Below are 20,730 nucleotides of genomic sequence, written 5' to 3'. Positions count from 1 at the left end.
CAGTGAGTTCAGAAGATACAGAGTGGCTGTGGATTCTTTTTGCTAGTCAGGCTGCTATGTCCTTTTCGGTCTGTAAAGTACTTTTGGGTTTAACTTTTTTAACTGATGGGTTGTAGCTTGTTTTGACTCATGAAGGCAAAACGACTGTTTGGTTGTTGTACCTGAACAGAACGTTAATCTCTCCGATACAAGGAAATGCCATTACTCTCTGTAGTAGCTCTGAGTACATGAGCTATTGACGCATGCCTGCAAGTATTCAAAGCAAAGTAAGGATGTAAAAAGTGTTGCTCCTTCCAGTGGCTATGAATTTGTTCCTCCCTCTTTTGTAGCAGGTAGAACTAATTTAATGTACACTTTAAATACTTCCTCTGAGTAATTGCAGTGTAACATCACTGGTTTCCTTAAGTTCATGTGCTTACAATTGGTGAAGCTCCTCACAGGCGCTTGTCAGGTACTGCTCTAATAGTCTGCCGTCCGGATTAGCTAAACTGGTACTGTGTCTATTAGAAGTTTGCAGCGCCAGCAATGTTAGCAGCTAGTGCTGTGCTTTGTAGCTCTTTCCTTTGGAATTTAAAGTTACTCTTCTCCAGGGTGCCCTTGAAACTGAACAGGCATCCTTGAATGTGATTTTTAAGATGAACAGCCATGTCCTGTTTGCAAATTTTCACCCTGGAGTAGCTTTTGCAGATGGCAGGAGGGGCTGTCTGCTGTAGCAGCAAAGGAGCGTTAATATTTTTTTTTTCCTCCTTCATTGGATCTCTGGAAGATGTTCCTGGAGTTCTTAACAGAAAGACTGCAGACACCTGTGTCACTGAGAGTGGAAAGAAATGCTAAAAAGCAGTGATGCTTCTTGATCCTGTTGGAATCTTGTGCTTCAGGCAAGTAGAAAGAGTGGTGGCTGTTGTGACTCCAGTCTTAGGCACGTGAGAAGGTGTGCAGGTACAGGCATGGCTCCAAACAGGTACAGTGAACTGAATTGCTCTGAGGTGAAGCGTGCAGGACTTGCACCTTAGACAGCTCTTCTAAGAGATATAGCAGATCGTAGCAGTTTTGAAAATGGAAAGAATTTTTAGTATGTCTGAAAAGGCTCACTTTTCAGCCTCTGACAAACTATTTAATAGAAGAGAAGGTATGGCAAAGCTTTCCACTACAGTGGATACAGTCACCTTTTGGACATGCTTTATGTAGGAAAACAATATGATAAAATGCTTTTTAATTTCAGTGATCTTGCATGACAAACTTACTGCATTTCTTAAAGTGTGTTTTTTAACTGGCAACCATTTAGCCTTTTATTTTGTAAATTCCTGCAAATTTTCAGTTTGAAGTGCAGCATTTTTAAGATGACGCTTATCTTTTGTATAATCTTTTGGAGGTACTCATTGAACTGCAGATTGATAAACCACAACTTTGTTTGATAAGGTCTGAGAATTCGGAGAATGGTAAATCTTGGCTTTTTGAAAGAGCATACTGTGTTAACAGTATGGAAAAACTGTGTTAATGGTTACAGATGTTCTTCCAAACAGTTAATGCAGTATTAAGAAGGCATCTGCTGCCATTGCCTTTGTAAAATATTCCAGAAATAGTCACAGAATATTCTAAAAAATAAGATTTTACTTGGTACTGTAAAAGTGTAATCACAAAGCTTTGGGGTTAATGATCAAATACTGTTTTAAAAAATGCCTCCTGCAAGGGCATCTGTTTTCCAACTTAAGTACTCATTTAGGATGCAAAGCTTTTCAGGGTGTTTCACAATGTCTTAGTTTCAAGTAACTATGAAATCAAAGGTGTGTTAAAAATTTTTACTGGGGTACGTGAACTGGGGTGTTGTCATAGCTGTATGGTCATCTTCAGAGAAGGCTTCTTTCTTTTAAAAAAGGGAAGTTTGGGGATCTGAGTTCCGGGCTATAATGTAGTGAGAGCTAGTACGTACTCAGCAGTATGTGTTAGGGGTTACAGCAAACAAATCACTTCTAGTGACTATGAAAGAACAACTAGACAATACAGGCTTGGTTGTGTAAAAATGTTACTTCTCTGTGTATTCGTTGCTGGTGTGCAACTGAACCATTGGGAGTTCAAAAAAACTGTGATCCCTTTGGATATCTTTTGCTGTTATTAGCACTTCCCTCCGACTTCCTAATGTATATATTGCTGAGCATTTGTAATTTGGGCTTAAACTGGGGAGAATTCCAGCTGAATGTATAATACCTACGTGTGTGTTGTCAGTCACACTGATGTGATGTGCGGGATGTGGACTTCTCCGGAGCTTGCTTAATTGGATACAAGGCGTAAAGCTGTGGGAACATGACTTGGTTCACTTACCTACCCAAAGCCTCTGGTATAGCTTGTGCACTCTTGACACTGGCACTTCTGTCAGTACTTGAGTGATCTGGATTAAAGTTAATTCAGGAATATGCACTCATATTGAATTCTGACTTGAAGTTCAGCACTGTGGTGGTGTCTGAAAATCCACACTTCCGAACGTGGAGTTTGTTTCATTTAATTAAAGCCATCTCATTTAACATTAGAAATGCCAGGCATCCACCTGGCAAGCAGGTGTTTTTATTGGAGAAGACTCTTAAGGATGGGAAATAAGAACTGTACAGGGCCTTTTTGAATTAATACTGTCACCTGAAATCCAAGTACAAAAATTACATGTTTTCATACTTAACCAGCATGAAAAATGTTATTAACGAGTGGTTCGTTGATATAAGAGTTTTAAAATCCATAGATCCTATTATGGATAAATCTTCTGTAGTTAAAAGTGGGTTTATGTTTTCCTGTATGTGCTTCTGTCTTACTCGTGAGATCGTGTCTGTATGTACACTCCAGTGCCGATAAGCTGCCTGAAGGGGGAACAGTAAGGCTTGGGCTTTCACCTGGTAGTAGCATGTGTGCACAGCAGCGTGACAGAGGCCCGTTGGTGTGGGATCTAAAAACATCTCAGAAAATCGCCAGTGGCTTCCTGCTCTTGGGGGGGGCTTGTGAAAGAGTCTGAGCATGCTGTCCTAAAAATAACTGGTGTTGGAGGCTGAAAGCTGAGTTAACTTATTTCGTGGGTAATTATCAAGGGAACATTTGGACATGTCTCCAAATACTAATAACTGTATGTCAAGCAGTTGTATTCTCAGACTGCCAAATGTATTAAAGAGATTTGGGGTTTGGAAAGGGGAGAGAAGTATATTGTCAGAGTAGGTGGTGCGGGTGGAAAAAAGGGGTATTTCTTTGTACGAGATTCCCACAAAATAAAGCATGGAAGTTAAGGTCAAAGATAACTGCTCGTACTTGGAATAAGTGCAACATTGTAACCAAGTAATAACTGTCTTTATTTGTCTGTAGGCTTTAAGTCCAGTCATTTGATGGGAATTCATTCTCTTCCTGTAGGAAAATGCTACAAAACATAATAAAATTAATAACCTTGATTTTCTTCAGTGTGTTGTGTTTAGTGTTGTTTTGGCATGGGTGAGTGATGCACCCTGGTAGTACTGGTTGTAACCTGCATGATGTATAGGAAGAACATGATTTTTATAGCATTTGAATATCAGGTTGGTAGATTATTCAGATTTATAGTAGTTGCAGACATTTGTAACAGCAAATACAGTTTGGACTGTTTATATGCTTGTTATGTTTTGAAATGTGTATGTCTGTAATGTGTTCTGAAAGGGCAATATAGCATTGCTGGTCAAAACTTAAGTTCCTTTCTTAAAATTTTCAGCAAAATTCTGATTAATTACACGTACTAGAGGATGAAAATCCTATTCTGCTGGGTTTTTTGGCTCCTCTAATGTTTAGGGACCAGAATTGGTGATTAGGATTTAGGTAAATCAAGTTGTCTTTCAAAAAAACAGGTGACAGTCTGTTGGCAATTTCTTGCAGCCAGTTTAAAGCTCTTTCATATATGTGAAAACAGGCTTAGAAGCACTCTACAGCTGTTCGTGTGACTTTACTCTTACAAACTAAATTAACTTTAGAGGTGAGCTGCCTTTGCTTTGCACAGATCTGCTATCATGTTTGTAGTTGTATTTCCCAGAACTCTTAAGATTACTTTTTTATTTGCATAGGCATACATCAGGGATTCCATTTGCCTTATACTTAACCACATGTTTTTCTAATTTTGTCACTTTTAGCTTTGGGTTTCAGTTAAGGAGAAGCATAATGTCTTTGCATTTCTCACAGTTTGAGAGCGCAGCTGTGTATCCTGCAGCTTACCTAAGTAGGCTTTGATTCCTTCAAGGTAGTGTAAAAGTTGTCATTTTAAGCCTAACAATATAGTACATAAAGAAGTCCATCCTGCCTTGCCTGCTTAAGAAAGTTTCTTACAGCTAGACACCATGATCTGGACACAGTGTTTCAGTTACACCTCAAAGTGCAGATAAAGCCTTTATGTCCACCCAGCTGCTAGCCCCCTCTAAAGGTATGTTGAGGTTTGCACAGTAGTGCACTGCACACCTATAAGCTTTTTGTGCAGTATAGACCTCCCTGTTTTTATTGTTACAAATTTAGTGCCAGCACAGGGAGAAAATGGTGAGTGGAGGATCAGATGAAATACTGTCTTGAGTAGTTCTTGCAGTGTCAAGTAATGTTTCAGGCTCAAAAATCACAACTTTGTGAACATGTAATGATCTGTGATTACTGATGCTGTTGTCTATTTATTACACCAAGCATCTACTTTATCTAGTTGAGTGGATTCTGGACACACTGGAAATGCTTGGATGCTGTCCTTACCTAAAGTAATTTGAGAAGAGCAATTGGGCAAGGTGTTCTTTGTTTCACATCTGAGATCTTGAAAGACCGAGGTTTTTGAAAATAAAGGAAGAAACATAGTTTGGGTGCTAAAATGATGAACAGGAACACTTTTGGTGAGCTCAAGAAAAACAACACAAGATTTCAGAAGAAATAAGACCAAAGAAATAGGTAATTAATGAGGAAGCTAGCCCAATGGTGGGAAGTGATCCAAAGCACAGTGTAAGAAGTGTCAGCTGGGCTAAGTAGAAGGCTGTATTTAAAATGTAGAGTGTTATGAGAATAGATGTATTCCCAAGCAAGCACTGGCTCCAAAATGGTTCTTCAAATTTTGAGACTGACTGTGCGGAACCGGTAACACTAGACCCCTACAGGTCAACTTTACATTTGTGTGAATAGATGGAAATGGGAGAAATGAGGTCTTGTCATCGCTATCCAGAATCACCTGTGCAGTTACCCCTGGGATACATAAAATTTATGTCTGCAGTTCGAGAAGGGTAATGGTAACAAACAAAATAATCTTGAAAATAATACAGGTGGAAGCACCGGAGAGCATATGTTCTAGAAAGACTCGATGTGTTTAGTTTAACAGCAGGTGAAGGAATAATTTGGTCTTCACTTAATATTTCTGTGGAGACCAGGAAATAGAGACTAGAAGTCTCATCAGTTTAACAGGCGATTGTTTGTGAAGATCTAATGGCTAGAAACTGCAGCAAGGCCAACTTTATTTGGGGGAAAATGTTAAGTGTTACGTGCACTGTTGGCTTTCTGGCATAGCTTACCAATGCGTTGCAGAAGATGCCTCAGGATGGCAGACCTTCAGTCAAGATACTGTGCTGCTACCAAACATTCCTGTTTCAGCAGGAGTCAATTCAAACAAAGAATTGGGGGGGGGGGAGCCTCTTGTGGACTCAGAAACTTCACATGGTGACATTTTACTGTAAACTTACTGCTAAACGTGGTCTTAGCTTGAACCTTGGATAATACAGCACAGTAAGAAGTGAGAGGGGTTGCTGACTTGAATGCTGAAGGGATGTTTTTTCTCTGTAGTGAAAGTTAAAGGAGACACTGTTGTTTGACCTTGAGTCTCTGTGCTTAATATTGTAATGGCTAATTGAATGCCAGGTGAGGAGTTTTAATTTTGATTATAAACATGGAAGAAATAGCAGGTGGTAGGTCTATCATTAACTTTCTTCTGTACTCAAGAGAAAACACCCACCAAGCTCCTCTGAAAAGGCAAGTGCCTGAAAATTTGAAGCTAATACAGCAAAACTTTCTCTCCATAGAAACCAGTTTTAGTACCATGTGTTGTGAGCAAAAATTGTATATATGTGTGTAAGGATGGAAGTTCCCCCCTTTAGATGCTGGTGTAATGAGTCAGCTTCAGAGCGTTTGGCTGGGAGCACAGGCTCTTCAGAGGCTCTCCTGGGTGGCAGAGTTGGGCATCAGCTTCCTGCTGCGCCCTGGCAGCAGGGAGTTCTATTGTGTTACTTGTAAGGAAGGAAAATGCCCCCAAATGTGGTGGTGATGGTAATAATTTAAACTTTGTTTCAAACTGTGTGGGATTGTCTGTGGGTTTTACTCTGAATCGATTCCTTTTGCATGTTGCAGTAAGTTTTTTGTCTTCTTTCATTGCCCTTACCCCGTGTCTTTATTACTTATGTTTCTAAACTTCAGCTAATGTGATCCTGTGTTCCTCTTCTAACTTGTAGCTGATCAGTTAGAAGCCATTCCCTGTATCTTCTCAAGAATTTGTCCATCTCAGTGGAGGGGAAGTGCTCTGAACTTGGATACAGGGCCTCATCATGACAGTTGTGTGATGGTATAATAGTTTCCCTTATCATATTTGTAATATTTTTTTGGCTAAATCTTTGGACCCCATTACCCCCTTCTGCTGCAGTTAATTAACATGAAGATGGGAGAACTTATTAAATAGAAACAAGTTCTCTTTCATTGTCCTGAATGCTGTTTTTTAGCTTTATAGACAAGAGAACCTTTCTGCACTTGCTTTCACTAAACCCACAGGCCATTTCATTGACCGTTCCTGAAATATTTTTAATTCTTTATGAATGCAGCTTTTGATGGTGCATATATGGTGGGTATATTTCGATTTTGGTATTGGCAAACTTTGTCATTCTGCAAGTGTGATCCAATTGTCTGGCTTTGTTAGTCTTATTACCATAATTGCTTGAAGCAGCATCCCTGTCAGGATGTTGTTTTGGCATAGCCACATTAAGGTCTGTCTTTTTTTCCTTGTCATTATCTTTGTGAAACAGTCAAAAGCAATGTCTTCATTTTTACTATTTTCTTCTCAAAATTAACTGAATATTCTTTCTTTTAATCAGTCTGATGTGCATATGACTACTTAAACCTTCCCTGTACATCAGCCTCCATAGTATCATTACTTGTTTTTTCTCTATGAATGACTTCAGGTTTTGTTTCTTTGTCATAACATCATACTTAAAAACTGAGTATGCTTCAGATACAGCTATCTAGGATGTTTTTCTTCACTATGACATAACCTTTAAGTATGCAGCTCAGTAACACTCAGCATTTTTGTTGCTACATGCTAAAAATTTCTGAACAAGCTGTCCTGTGTTCTTACACCAAGATTGTGTTGACGCTACCTTTGACACTCCCATTCTATGCGTTCCTGCATATGTGTACTTGTGGAAAGTCTTACTCTTTCTGTACTTATTCTTGTTTGTAATATTTCTGGGTCCTTTTGTGTTCCTTGTTTTCAACTACTTCTAATATAATGTCTTAGTTTTCATTCATGTGCTGCATACCTTCAGTTTTGCGTCATTGTTGCTAGGTCTGGGTCTTAGCTTTAAACACTTCTTTCTTAATCCTCCAAGTTTGAAAATACTTGTAAATATGGAAATTATATTTTAGTACTGGCAAAACAAATGGAAAAATTGTATTGTAAAAACGACAGCTCCTTTCCATTGTCCTCTAGTTGGTGAGGGATTTTTTGATGCTGTGTGCGTATTAGTGATGGATCTCTATATCTGTGTGTTCCCAAATTTCTACCTGTCCTCTGTTGTATTGGGTACAGATAGATACTGGTGACAGTAATCTGATTTACTCTTAGTTCAAAAAGTTTCTTTTGTGTATTTCTTAGCAAAAACTTGAATTAAAAGTTTCTGAAATGCTGGAAGAAGAAATAGGCATTTACCAGGTCAAGTTTAGGTATAGCCCTGGGTTGCACAGCAGTGCTCTGTAAAACAGATGCCTTAAAACGTTCTTACATTTGAGTCTGAAGACTTCCCTTGCTTTTTTTGAGAAACTAATTAATTGTAGCTCATAGGGGACATTTTTTAACAGATAAAAGCAATTTTCCTTTTGTTTAGTTTCATTTTTTTCATTGCTACTTGAAAATTGAAATAAACTTCAATTTTACTTGAAAAATATAGTTCTGACATACTGCTTCCATTGTTCTTGAAAGTAACCAGACTTTTGGTGGTAGGACAAGGCATCCAGAAAGCAGGTAGCAAAATAGTTATAAGCAAAGAAGCAGAACTGTTTTCCTTGGAAAGTGCTTTCACCAAAGGTGTAAACAGTTATAAACAATTAAATAAATACTTGATAGAACATAATCTTCAGTGTTCTGACTAAAATACACAATCTCTGTGTAATTCAGTCTCGTATCTATAGTAGCACTATATACAGTGATATTAGCTGTTGGGCAAGGAACTCATAGAAGCAAAATGTCGTTTTTTCTGACAGTAACTCATTCATAGGAACCCTGGTGTCAATTTTTAAGCACACAGTAGGGCAGAGTTTTCCCTTAAAAGCTATTGATCTTAAAGGCAGATACAGCATTAAAATTTTATTTTTAGCATTTCACAGCTGACATGTTTGAATGCATGCCCATTTCTTAACTTTTTTTGTTGTTTTAAGTTTAGGAAACTGTTTGATAAATATAGCAAATGCATGGGGGAATTTATCTGTTTTGTTCTTACAGTAACAAAACCTTGTAGGAGAGCAGATTTTCTTGCATCAAAAAAAGCTGCAACTGTTGATCAAGATCACAAGTTTAGATGCAAGTTCTTGGACTGTTCAAAATCCTTCCGCAAAGCCAAGTTATTGCATTATCACATGAAATACTTGCATGGAGTGGAGAAGGCTGCAGAATCACAGCAGAACCCTGTAAAAAGAAATATTCAAACCAGAGCTTCTTTGGCTTCTGAAAAAGCTAATCAAGAAAGGTCAAAAAGAGGACGGACCACAGCTGGTTCATTGTGTAAGTATGTTGCTGATTTTTTTTTTTTTTTAAACAGCAGCAGGCAGGAAAGAGCAGAAATCGATTTTCTTTTGGGCTTAAGGAGTTGCTTTAGGGCTCCATCTTAGCATGTTTCTTTGTGGAGAAGAAGCAGAATATGTGTAAGCATGTTTTAGAGAAGATAAAACTGAAGAAATTCCCTCATCTAGAAATATAGATCATGTTCTGTAATGAACTGACTACGCAGCTTCTTTTATTCCTTTGTAACAATTCACTTGAGTATTAAACCTCTGTTCTTTTTTCAAAAATACAATTCCCTGAGTCTCTGATCTTTTTTTTTTTTTCCTCTTCCCCCCTGGCTTGACGAATATCTAAATAGTATTGTTCGAAGACTTTTGTCCTTTTCTGTATTAAAGAAACAGTCTGGGTAACTCCAGTTCCCTCCTGTTTCTTACTTGGTCTTTACATTTCATGGTCTGACTTCAAGAGTATACTTAGCCAGAAATCCAGTACCAGTTTCTGTAGTATTTACAGTTCTCATTGCTGGACCTGTGGGGGGAAAAAAAGTCCTAGTATTTAACAAATGCAATGGCTACAGCTGTACTTGAAAAATATCCTCACATAACTGATGGGTAGTGGAAAGGGATAAAAACCTAATGGTTGGGGGGATCAATTCTTAAGTTACAACTGCTTTGCAGTCTTCAGAATCACATTAACTTCTGCTTCACTGTCTTATTCTCTGAAGTGCTTTCTTCCTAGCGTCTTGTGTAACATCAGAGTGACAGTCTAGGTCTAGCTGTGAACTGCAGTGTTGTTGTTAACCTGTCCAAACTTTGTTCTTGTGGACTGACTTCTCCTTGTACTGCAGGTCCATAAAAATTGTCATCTCTCTTGTATTCTGATTGAGGCTGTTTTATAAAATCCAGCTGTCTTTGCTGAATTCCCTGGCGTTTTTTGTCTTTGCATTTGATCTTTCATTAATATTCTGTTTAATTAAGAATTTCGAAGTCTTACAAGTTGTTCACTGAGCTACAGCTCACTAAGCAGAATATATCTAGCCTTACTTTGCTTCATGTCTGCTTTTCCTAATGTGGCCAGCAAACATTTTTTTCATTTGAGGTGCTACTGCCTGTTCCTAACAAGATAAGTGTAACTTAACATACTGCTACTACATGTAAACTTCTATACTCCAAATACTTCTGCAACTTTAAATAATGCAAAGGCATAACATATGGTTAAGTAGAGGAAGATTTTTTTCTTTAAATGCACTAGGATGTGCCCGCTTGTGTGTATTATGCTTTGCGTGCAGCTTAAATGAAACTGAAGTGCTGCCTTGAGAAACAAAACTGAGACGAGCGCTTTACGAAGAGTAGCTGCTAACAACTGCACAGTGATCAAAATAGGCTTCTTGTGTGTCATGTGCTTTTTCCATAAACAGACTTCTATTCTGCTTTTTGTAACTGCATAATTATTTTGGTTTGAGAAGTTGTTTTCCTGTGATTGGCTTGAATGAACTGACTAGTGACTCAACATCTTGACCCTTTCATTTATCCTTTCCCCCAAGTGCACACTGTTGGTTTGATGTCATCATCTTGGCTGGCTGCGCTGGCAGGTTATTCTTTATGGTGTTGAGTTGTAACTGTATTTGCTTATTTTAAGCCCCCACTCCTTTCATTCCCCATTTGTGGATGGATACTTTTAACCTGGATTGTTTCAGTGATGTGCTTCATAGCATATCCCTGCAAATAGCCCCTGTGTTGTGCTGACAGCTGTTGAACAGCGCATCAAGGTGGAAGGCGGACAGTAAAGTTTTCAAGTCACCTTCACTGTCAAAGCCTGCTACTGTGGAGCTACAGTAAAGTTTTTTTCTTGATGAAGAAAAGTGGTGTCATTATATATCAGTTATATGTCTGATATTGAGTGCCACTTGGTTTTTAACTCAGTGTGTTCGTAATTCTTCTACTTTTTGTTGTGGGGGTACCACACATTCCAAAGTAGAGTTAATGGGGTTTATGAGCTTATACTGTTGCATTTTGTGTTCTGTTCTCCTGTCTTTTCGCAAGCATCTCTTCTGTTCTTAATGGCATGTATAGGAAGACAGCCTGCTAAGTAAGAGTTTCTCCATGTCTACTGAACACTTTTATGTCACCTTTTTAAAATGCTTTTCAGGATGTACTGCTTGGTGAGAGTGAAGGCTTTTGAATACATAATTAAGTATGGTACATGGTGGGTTTACTTTTCATCTTTACAATCCTTTTGTGAGCAAAAATTCTTCTGTTCAAAGTGAATATGTTTAAATTATTTAACCTTTTGGTACAAATGTCCTTTCTTTTCCTTAATACTTCACTATATTAGATAGGTTTTAGTGCTTAAGAAAAGGTGGCCATTTCTAACAGATAAGACTTTAGAAATCATGAGTCTTGTTAGTCCATAGGCTTGGAGATACTCTTGCTTTAGAAGCTTTATCACACTTAAGTCCTTATCCAAAGTAAGTTTTATTTTGGAGTTCCGGGACTCCTTACTGTTTCTGCTACACATTAAATTAAAAATAAATAAATGGTGGGGTGTACTGTTGGCTAGATTTAAAGTGAAAATACTTACTGCTCCTGAAGTTCTAGGAAATTATGCAATATTCAGAACAGTAGGAAAGCCTTTTCCTTGTAGTGCTTAAAAGTTAGAATTTTGACACATAAAAGATGGATGTAAGTGGTCTTCAATGACCACGTTGTTGGGACACAGGAAGGAACAATTTAAGTATAATTACTTTGCACTGAAGTGGAGACTCTGAAATTTCAGCCTCTGAAATGTAAATTGTGCCACTTGGCATTGGCTTCAAAACTTGAGTGAGCTGAAAAGGTTAATGTGGAACTGATCTGTCCTGTCTCTCCCTTTCCTTAAGAAGGATCTTACCTTTGCAGTGGCAAATTTGACAGATATCTCTCTCAATTCTGTAGTGGCTCTTCATTGAACAGAGGGGAAGGAACTACCATTGCCTAGCTTGTATTTTAGATATGTCTTACTGCTCTGAACAGAATGACACAGACTTAAATGGCTACTGGATGCATTCAGGCAATACGTCTTCTGTTTAATTTATCAGGAAATGCTACGAGATCATTATGATGAAACAGCTCTTCCCCCAGCCCCATGTTATAATACTTATCTCCATGAGTATTGCTGCTGTTTGGTCTTTACTGAAAGAATTGTCCTCACAGAGAATAAGGCAGTTGGTTTTTGTGTCCCCCTGGAATGTAGGAGATGCAGGCATTTCTGCCCTCAGCTCTGCAGGTGCATTATAGAGCCACCTGCAGCCATTGTTAAAGAGGAGAATCAAGACCTGCAGAAATGTATGTGGATACATAAGCTTAAAACAAGCTTTTTGAGCATAGGCTGCAGATGGCTTCTCAAAGTCTGTCTTGCAGGAAAGAGTTGCTTAAGTTTTTGACAGTTCAAATTGAGATGTTTATCAAATTTATCACTTGGAAATTGAATGTGGTGTAGTATCTGTTAAAATTTTTGGCAGCTAGTTACTTGTTGATTGCTGTAATAAAAAAAGGAGTAGAACCACATTCATATGCATTAACCTTGAGATAGGCTTTTTTCTTTGTTGTCCCTTCTCTTTCTCTGCATAATCACTTAGTTTGCTGTTGAAGTATGTCATCCCCTACTGTGACTTGTGCCCTGCAAACACTTACTGTAAACAACTTCCTCTGAAGGTGCCAGTTTCCTCTTTCAGATATGCCTGTCTGTCCATGTTATTTTATGTGAAGTGCCTGCAAAAGGTTATTTTTAATAAAGTTTGTTTCCTGACCTAGACCACTCCAAGGGCATGAGGCATGGAATAGCTTAAGTTAATTCTTTGTACTTGCAGCTCATAATTTGAACATCTGAAGTGTGTCTCTTTCTTGAGTATGAGTCTTTCTGAATCGGTGGCTTCCATTTTTTAGTAAAATCTTTTCATTTGGAGGTTCAAGAAAATTTAGTTCATGCCCTTGTGTTTAACAATTTTTCTGAAATCTGAAAGTCAACGTGTGCCAGACTTCAATACTTGCACAGCTGATGCACCTCTCCTCAGACCTTGGAGAGTCTCTATACTTGACGAGTACTGAAGATTTGTCAGAAAATTCTAACCTCATTAGATGTGAACGAGTAGGGGATTTGATACGCGTGTGCAAGGAAATGCCATCAAAACCTTCACTAAGGTGGCTGGTGTACTCTTAATGCTCTTAATAACCACTTAGTAGTGCTGACAGACTTGATACCGCCCTCAGCACAACTGTTGTACTGGCAGGGACTTCATCGGTTGATACCCTTATGCTCCTAGGACATAGTTCAGTTCCCCTGAGGAGTCTTGCTCTAATGGAAGTTAAACCTGGTTTTGAGACTTTAAAAATGCCGTGCAGTATTAGGCTGCAATTTTGCTATCATAGAATCATTAAGGTTGGAAAAGACCTCTAAGATCGAGTCCAACCATCAACCCAACACCACCGTGCCCACTAAACCATGTCCCTAATCGCCTCATCTACACGTCTTTTAAATACTTCCAGGGATGGTGACTCAACCACTTCCCTGGGCAGCCTGTTCCAATGTTTAACCACTCTTTCAGTAAAGAAATTTTTCCTAATATCCAATCTAAACCTCCCCTGGCGCAACTTGAGGCCATTTCCTCTCCTCCTATTGCTAGTTCCTTGGGAGAAGAGACCGACCCCACCTCGCTACAACCTCCTTTCAGGTAGTTGTAGAGCGTGATAAGGTCTCCCCTGAGCCTCCTCTTCTCCAGGCTAAACAGTCCCGGTGCCCTCAGCCGTTCCTCATAAGACTTGTTCTCCAGACCCTTCACCAGCCTCGTTGCCCTTCTCTGGACACGCTCCAGCACCTCAATGTCCTTCTTGTAGTGAGGGGCCCAAAACTGAACACAGTACTCGAGGTGTGGCCTCACCAGTGCCGAGTACAGGGGCACAATCACTTCCCTACTCCTGCTGGCCACACCATTTCTGATACAGGCCAGGATGCCATTGGCCTTCTTGGCCGCCTGGGCACACTGCTGGCTCATGTTCAGCCGGCTGTCGACCAGCACCCCCGGGTCCTTTTCCGACAGGCAGCTTTCCAGCCACTCTTCCCCAAGCCTGTAGCGCTGCATGGGGTTGTTGTGGCCGAAGTGCAGGACCCGGCACTTGGCCTTGTTGAACCTCATACACTTGGCCTCGGCCCATCGGTCCAGCCTGTCCAGGTCCCTCTGCAGAGCCTTCCTACCCTCGAGCAGATCAACGCTCCCGCCCAACTTGGTGTCGTCTGCAAACTGGCTGAGGGTCCACTCGATCCCCTCATCCAGATCATCAATAAAGATATTAAACAAGACTGGCCCCAAAACTGAGCCCTGGGGAACACCGCTCGTGACCGGCCGCCCGCTGGATTGAACTCCATTCACCACAACTCTCTGGGCCCGGCCGTCCAGCCAGTTTTTGACCCAGCGCAGAGTCCACCTGTCTAAGCCGTGAGCTGCCAGCTTCTCTAGGAGAATGCTGTGGGAGACGGTGTCAAAGGCCTTACTGAAGTCCAGGCAGACCACATCCACAGCCTTTCCCTCGTCCACTAGGCGGGTCACCTGGTCATAGAAGGAGATCAGGTTGGTCAAGCAGGACTTGCCTTTCATGAACCCGTGCTGGCTGGGCCTGATCCCCTGGTTGTCCCGCACATGCCTTGTGAGCGCCCTCAAGATGAACCGCTCCATAATCTTCCCCGGCACCGAGGTCAGGCTGACAGGCCTGTAGTTCCCCGGATCCTCCTTCCGGCCCTTCTTGTAGATGGGCGTCACATTGGTAAGCCTCCAGTCGTCCGGGACCTCCCCCGTTAACCAGGACTGCTGATAAATGATGGAGAGTGGCTTGGCGAGCACCTCCGCCAGCTCCCTCAGCACTCTCGGGTGGATCCCATCCAGCCCCATAGACTTGTGAGCGTCCAGGTGGTGTAGCAGGTCGTTGACTGCTTCCTCTTGGATTACGGGGGGTTCATCCTCCTCACCGTCCCCGTCTTCCAGCTCAGGGGGCTGAATACCCTGAGGATAACTGGTCTGCCTGTTGAAGACTGAGGCAAAGAAGGCATTGAGTACCTCAGCCTTTTCCTCATCCTCGGTGACAATGTTCCCCCCCGCATCCGATAAAGGATGGAGATTCTCCCTGGCTCTCTTCTTGTCATTAATATATTTGTAAAAACTTTTTTTGTTGTCTATAACGACAGCAGCCAGATTGCGTTCTAGCTGGGCTTTTGCCTCTCTCATTTCTTCTCTGCACGACCTAACGAGATCCCTGTACTCTTCTTGAGTCGCCTGCCCCTTCTTCCACAAGCGGTAAACTCTCCTTTTTTTCCTGAGTCCCAGCAAGAGCTCCCTGTTCAGCCAGGCCGGTCGTCTTCCCCGCCCGTTCTTCTTACGGCGTACAGGGACAGCCTGCTCCTGCGCCTTTAAGACTTCCTTCTTGAAGATCGTCCAGCCTTCCTGGACCCCTTTGCCCTTCAGGACTGTCTCCCAAGGGACCCTCTCAACCAGCGTCCTGAACAGGCCAAAGTCTGCCCTCCGGAAGTCCATGGTTGTGGTTTTGCTGGCCCCCCCCTCCTTACTTCACCAAGAATTGAGAATTCTACCATTTCATGGTCGCTAAGCCCAAGACGGCCTCCGACCACCACATCTCCCACCAGTCCTTCTCTGTTTGTAAACAGCAGGTCGAGCGAGGCACCTCCCCTGGTAGGCTCACTTACCAGCTGTGTCAGGAAGTTGTCTTCCACACACTCCAGGAACCTCCTAGACTGCTTCCTCTCTGCCGTGTTGTATTTCCAGCAGACGTCCGGGAAGTTGAAGTCCCCCACGAGAACAAGGGCTAGCGATTGAGAGACTTGTGCCAGCCGCTTGTCGAATGCTTCATCCGCCCCTTCATCCTGGTTGGGTGGTCTATAACAGACTCCCAGCAGGATATCTGCCTCGTTGGCCTTCCCCCTCATCCTTACCCATAGACACTCAACCGTATCATCATCACAGTCGTTGAGCTCTATACAATCAAAACACTCCCTAACGTACAGAGCCACCCCACCGCCTCTCCTTCCTCGCCTGTCCCTTCTGAAGAGTCTATAGCCATCCATTGCAGCACTCCAGTCATGAGAGTCACCCCACCGTGTTTCTGTGATGGCGATTAAGTCATATCTCTCCCGCTGCACAATGGCTTCCAGCTCCTCCTGTTTGCCACCCATGCTGCGTGCATTGGTGTAGATGCACTTGAGCTGGCCTATCGATTTCGCCCCCGGCATCGGCACGCCACCCCTAGGCTCATCTCTAGCGAGCCTGGTTTTATCCCCTTCCCCCTTCGAACCTAGTTTAAAGCCCTCTCAATGAGCCCTGCCAATTCATGAGCCATGATCCTTTTCCCCCTGTGAGACAGCTGAACTCCATCTGTCGCCAGCAGGCCCGGTGCTGTGTAAATCATTAAGGTTGGAAAAGACTTCTAAGATCATCGAGTCCAACCGTCAACCAAACACCACCATGCCCACTAAAATGGTATGTGGGTATATAATGGCAGCCTGAGTCTGGCAAGTTGCTGTTAGTCTTGGCTCTGCTGTTCTCCTTGCCGTGAAGAAGAAAAGAAAGCAATGGACCTGCAATTTGTAGTTCAGAGACTGTAGAAAATCTGTTCCTACTGAGGAGTCCATAAAAGGTACTTCAGGAAAAAACATGCATTTTAGACGTAGGTTTAAATTTTTGTACGTGACCTCATTGTTAGAAAATATGTCATATTGAACTAATTTTGAGGAGGCAGAAAAAAGAGGTCTCCTCTTTACTCGTGTTACTGATGAGATACTAACCGTGCATGCATAGGGAACAGGTTGGCAAACTTGCTTTGACAGCTTAAACATATAAGGCATCCAGTTGTCAATTGATAGCTGTTAACATGTGAACCTCTGGCACGTGGCTTAGGGGTTTTCAGGGTGATCCTTTGGGGGGTTTCCTGTTTCCTCTTAATGTTGGCTGATAGATGCCTCTTTGCTAGGTAGTGGAATGTGCATGGGTGACCTACAAACACAGGGTTTCTCACTGGAGTAGGTGCAGATCTGCATTAACACCTCCTACGTTCTGCAGAATTGCCGATCGGCTTTGTGGCTTATCTGGAGGTACTGCATTTAGTTTGTGGAGGAAGGCTGTGTGAAATACTTAAGCCATAAGCCAAGATGATATGTGGTCTTAGAGTTCTTGAAAATATCAGTGGATATTCTCAGCAAATGATCTCACAGCTGTGGATGGTGAATATTGTTTAATTCATAACACTTGGGAATTCAGTCTCTTTGCTTCTTGTGAAGGCTGAATTATCTTCTTAGCTGAGGTCTGACATCTTTTGTGTTCCATTGGACAAAAAGCTATTGCCTTGTCTGTCACTGAGTCTTGACATGCTTCGGTATAAGTTCTCTTAAGGCTTTGTCCTTGTGGTTTCTGCATGGTTGAGGTGGTTTCATATCTCAGGTCTGTATCCGTTAGTTTCTAAGATCCTTCACTGCTTCTGGATCAGCTCTTTGTATGGAAGAGGATACTTCTCCCAGACTTAGAGAAGAGAGGCCTGAAAGAACTCTGTGGAAGAAGGCTGTGGGCAGTTAATCAGCAAGCCTCTTCGTATCCAGTTTTTTATGATCGTATTTCCTGTTCCTGTTAGTGGTATTTAGCATCATCTGAGCTAGAAATTAATCTGCTGGTGTTTAATTCCAACATCACTGTTCAAGAACAGTGAAACTGTTCACTGCCCTGGATGTCAGGAGGGCTTTTGTGGTCTGTTTGTAGAGAATTGTATAATTCTAATGATGATTAATGATATTCTGGATCATAGAGGTATTAAAGGGTACTAATATCTATTTTGATTTTTGTTTGAGTTGGGCATCATCAGGAACGTGTGGAAGTTGTAGCTCAGATGCCACCTGTGTCCCACCTCAGGATATCTCTAAGACAAGTGCAGGTGTCTTCATGGGACCTGCATAGACAGCTTTAGGAAATGCATTGCTGTCTCCTATGCACTTCCTAATAGGAGTCTCTATGAGTATAGTCCTGCTGTTCACTACGGACTCGTAGTACAGCCTTCTTGTTGCGTGGTAGTCTCAGTAGAGTGCTTCCAGGGACAAGTGACTTGCAAGAGAAGTTAGTTAGAGCACTAAAAAAAGTTGAAGGTGTTGTCCATGTAAATACGGTGTACTGTGCGCTCTGTGTTTGCCTTTCTTGAAACTGCAAATCAGGAGTTCCTGTGATTGGGAGGAGGCAGAGGAGTAGGAAGCCTTCTGGAGAGTGAAGGTTGGCTCAGGGAGTCAGGAGGATGAAAGCACATGGCACACTCTGCAGGTGGTGCTAACGCAGGAAGTCTGAGCTTGGGGAATGCGCAAGTTTTAAAGGCATATACCTAAATACAAGTTCTTAGTTGTGGTTGTTACGGTGAGTAATTGCTCTTTGTCCCTTTGGGGGTAATTTTATAAATTGGCCTGTCTGAATTATACTTGAAAATGTATTGAGAGGAAATAGGACACTAAAGGTGGAATGCTTACAAGTTTGGGTCTTCATGGCACAAGTTTTAATGTTTACTTTCCCAAAAGTTTAGGATAACTTTCCAGTTTTTTAATCTCTTCTTCTCAAATTTAGTCTTAACTCCTAAAATATATTTTGGAGTGCTCAAAGATCTCAAAGACCCTCTAAACTTTTCTATGAATAAAACAAAAGGTGTTTCAAAACTTAACGTATTTGTTGATAACTGTTTTTTTGTCAGTTATTGAAGAAAAATGTGTCTGGTGTAAGATAGAGTACCCTTGAACTCTCCCAGGATGGCGTTACTGGTGGTTGAAAAATCTTACAGAAATGTATTAACCTTTCTGTGTCATAAGAGATACGACATATTCTTGGCAAAAATCTCCTTAAACTTCAGTCTCGCAAAGCTAAAAAACCTAATGGACACAGAATACGGTTTTGTTCCACCAAGAGTCTGTGTGCACAGATCTCAGCCCGCAGGAAGCCCAGATGCCTTCTGCTGTTTGAAAGACTGGTGGGATCAAGGTGGCCATGGGGTTCTTCAGATGCTAATTCATGAAGTTGAGTTGAGCTGTTGGGAGAGGGGAAAGTTAGGAGGCCTAAATGAAGGTTGTCTGGTTTGTATAGCTTTTTCTATTGTAATTTTGGGGTTCCCTGAGATGATGTTCTGTAAATATTTTTGGAACTTAATGCAGAATGGTAGATAATCGGGAAAGCTCAAGAAAGGCTTGTTTACATGACTTCTCACCTTGTACCGCTACAAACAGTTTGCATTTCGGAAAGTTTGTTAGGACACTGATGTTCCCAAACAGGTTATGAAGTACCTTAATCTTATTTTTCAGCTACTGTGTACCATGGAAAAATGTTTTGTCTGAACTGATGGTGTCTTGTTCAACCCACTAATCGTGGAAGTCCTCAGATGAGCAAATTCTGTTAGCAAGAAGTCCTATAAAAATAGACCTGTATTTAAAAAAAAAACCAACAAAACAAAACAAAAAAACAACCAAACCCCACCCTCTTTATACTTATTCCTGCAAGAGGAGAAGCTAGTCCTGTTGGAAATGGAAGGCCATACACATACTGCAGTATCTTATCAAGGAGTATTTTCTGGTTTTGATACTTTCTCATACTGCGGTGCGGTATCTTATCAAGGAGTATCTTCCAGTTTTGATAATTCTTTGTGAACAAAACATGCTACTTTCTACAGTCTTGCAGCTCTTGAGGTAAATAAGCACCCAGGGAAAGGCAACAGTGAGTTGCCTGACTGGACAAAAGGCACCTTTATGAGACCATCTTGTGTGGAAATTTGGGGTTTGGTCTAATTTCTGTCTTCTGTTGTGGCTGCTCTAAAGCACTATGGCAGGTGAGTAGAAGGTAACCATTTGGTTACAGAAATAGTTACGAATGGCTCTTCTTCTTTTTTTCCCCTCAAGTTCTAATGTAACTTCAGAGTGAGAGGACCAGGGTAAAAGTCATCTGATGGCCTTCAGATTTCTGGATCTTGGAGTTTCTTTTGCCTGAAGAGATCTACTTGATTCTGAAAGCTCCACAATGACATGTTTTAATGACCTTGTTACAGCTTCAACTTGAAATGTTGGTCAGGGCAAAGTACTTGATCCCATTTCTTCTCCTAAGTATGCTCTCTTGGATTCTTTTCCTTCTGTTTTCAGTCATTTTCAGGTACTGCTCACAATTATTTAGTTAGAGGTGTCCAAGTGAAAATCCAGCTGGCATGTAAGTCTTCAGACAAGAAGGAAGTTGCCTTTCATATCCAATGAACTTTCGAGATGCTTATGATGACAGAATTGGACGTTGTTGATCAAAGTCAGCAAGCTGTCAGCTTGGCTACTGGGTCTCCTTGACCGAGATACTTGATGTCATACTCCAAAATGGCAATGTACTTGTCTCGTTTAGTCTGGCTGTCCTACATGCCATGCAGCCTTAGCTTTTTATTAGCTTCACTTTTCTTTTTCCATGTCCAGGATTCTTTCGGTAGGAATTGCTAGCTGTAGTTAGGAAGATGAGAACTATTTGACTTGACTTAAATAGTAAATGGAATCTCAGATGAAGCCATGTCTATATCTCATGGTTTTTGTGAATTTTAGGTAGTGATCCTGAATTCTTGCATCTCACTCTCAGCTGAAACGCTGTTGTTTCAGTGGTATGTATTTAAAAACTGCCCACCCTTAGATGTGCAGAGCTTCTCTATGCCACTTCTATATGCCTCATT

At 41.3% G+C, this 20,730-nt stretch overlaps 1 protein-coding gene across 8 annotated transcripts in view; it reads left to right on the top strand.

Moving 5' to 3' along the window:
• Window positions 1-20,730, top strand: part of PHF20 (PHD finger protein 20) — a 76,776-nt gene that overhangs the window by 28,878 nt on the left and 27,168 nt on the right. For 6 of the 8 annotated variants that reach the window (XM_076351884.1, XM_076351882.1, XM_076351880.1 and 3 more), the window contains one exon: window positions 8,708-8,986. The exons of the other annotated variants lie outside the window; for them this stretch is intronic. In XM_076351884.1, coding sequence (XP_076207999.1) covers window positions 8,708-8,986 — 279 coding nt within the window. The remainder of the gene's footprint in view (window positions 1-8,707; window positions 8,987-20,730) is intronic. 8 annotated transcript variants of the gene reach the window in all.

The sequence above is a fragment of the Aptenodytes patagonicus genome, chromosome 14 (assembly GCF_965638725.1).
Source record: "Aptenodytes patagonicus chromosome 14, bAptPat1.pri.cur, whole genome shotgun sequence".
NCBI classification, from domain to species: Eukaryota; Metazoa; Chordata; class Aves; order Sphenisciformes; family Spheniscidae; genus Aptenodytes; species Aptenodytes patagonicus.
The sequence above is the reverse complement of the archived record's forward strand: the minus strand, read 5'-3'. Positions and strand labels throughout refer to the sequence as shown.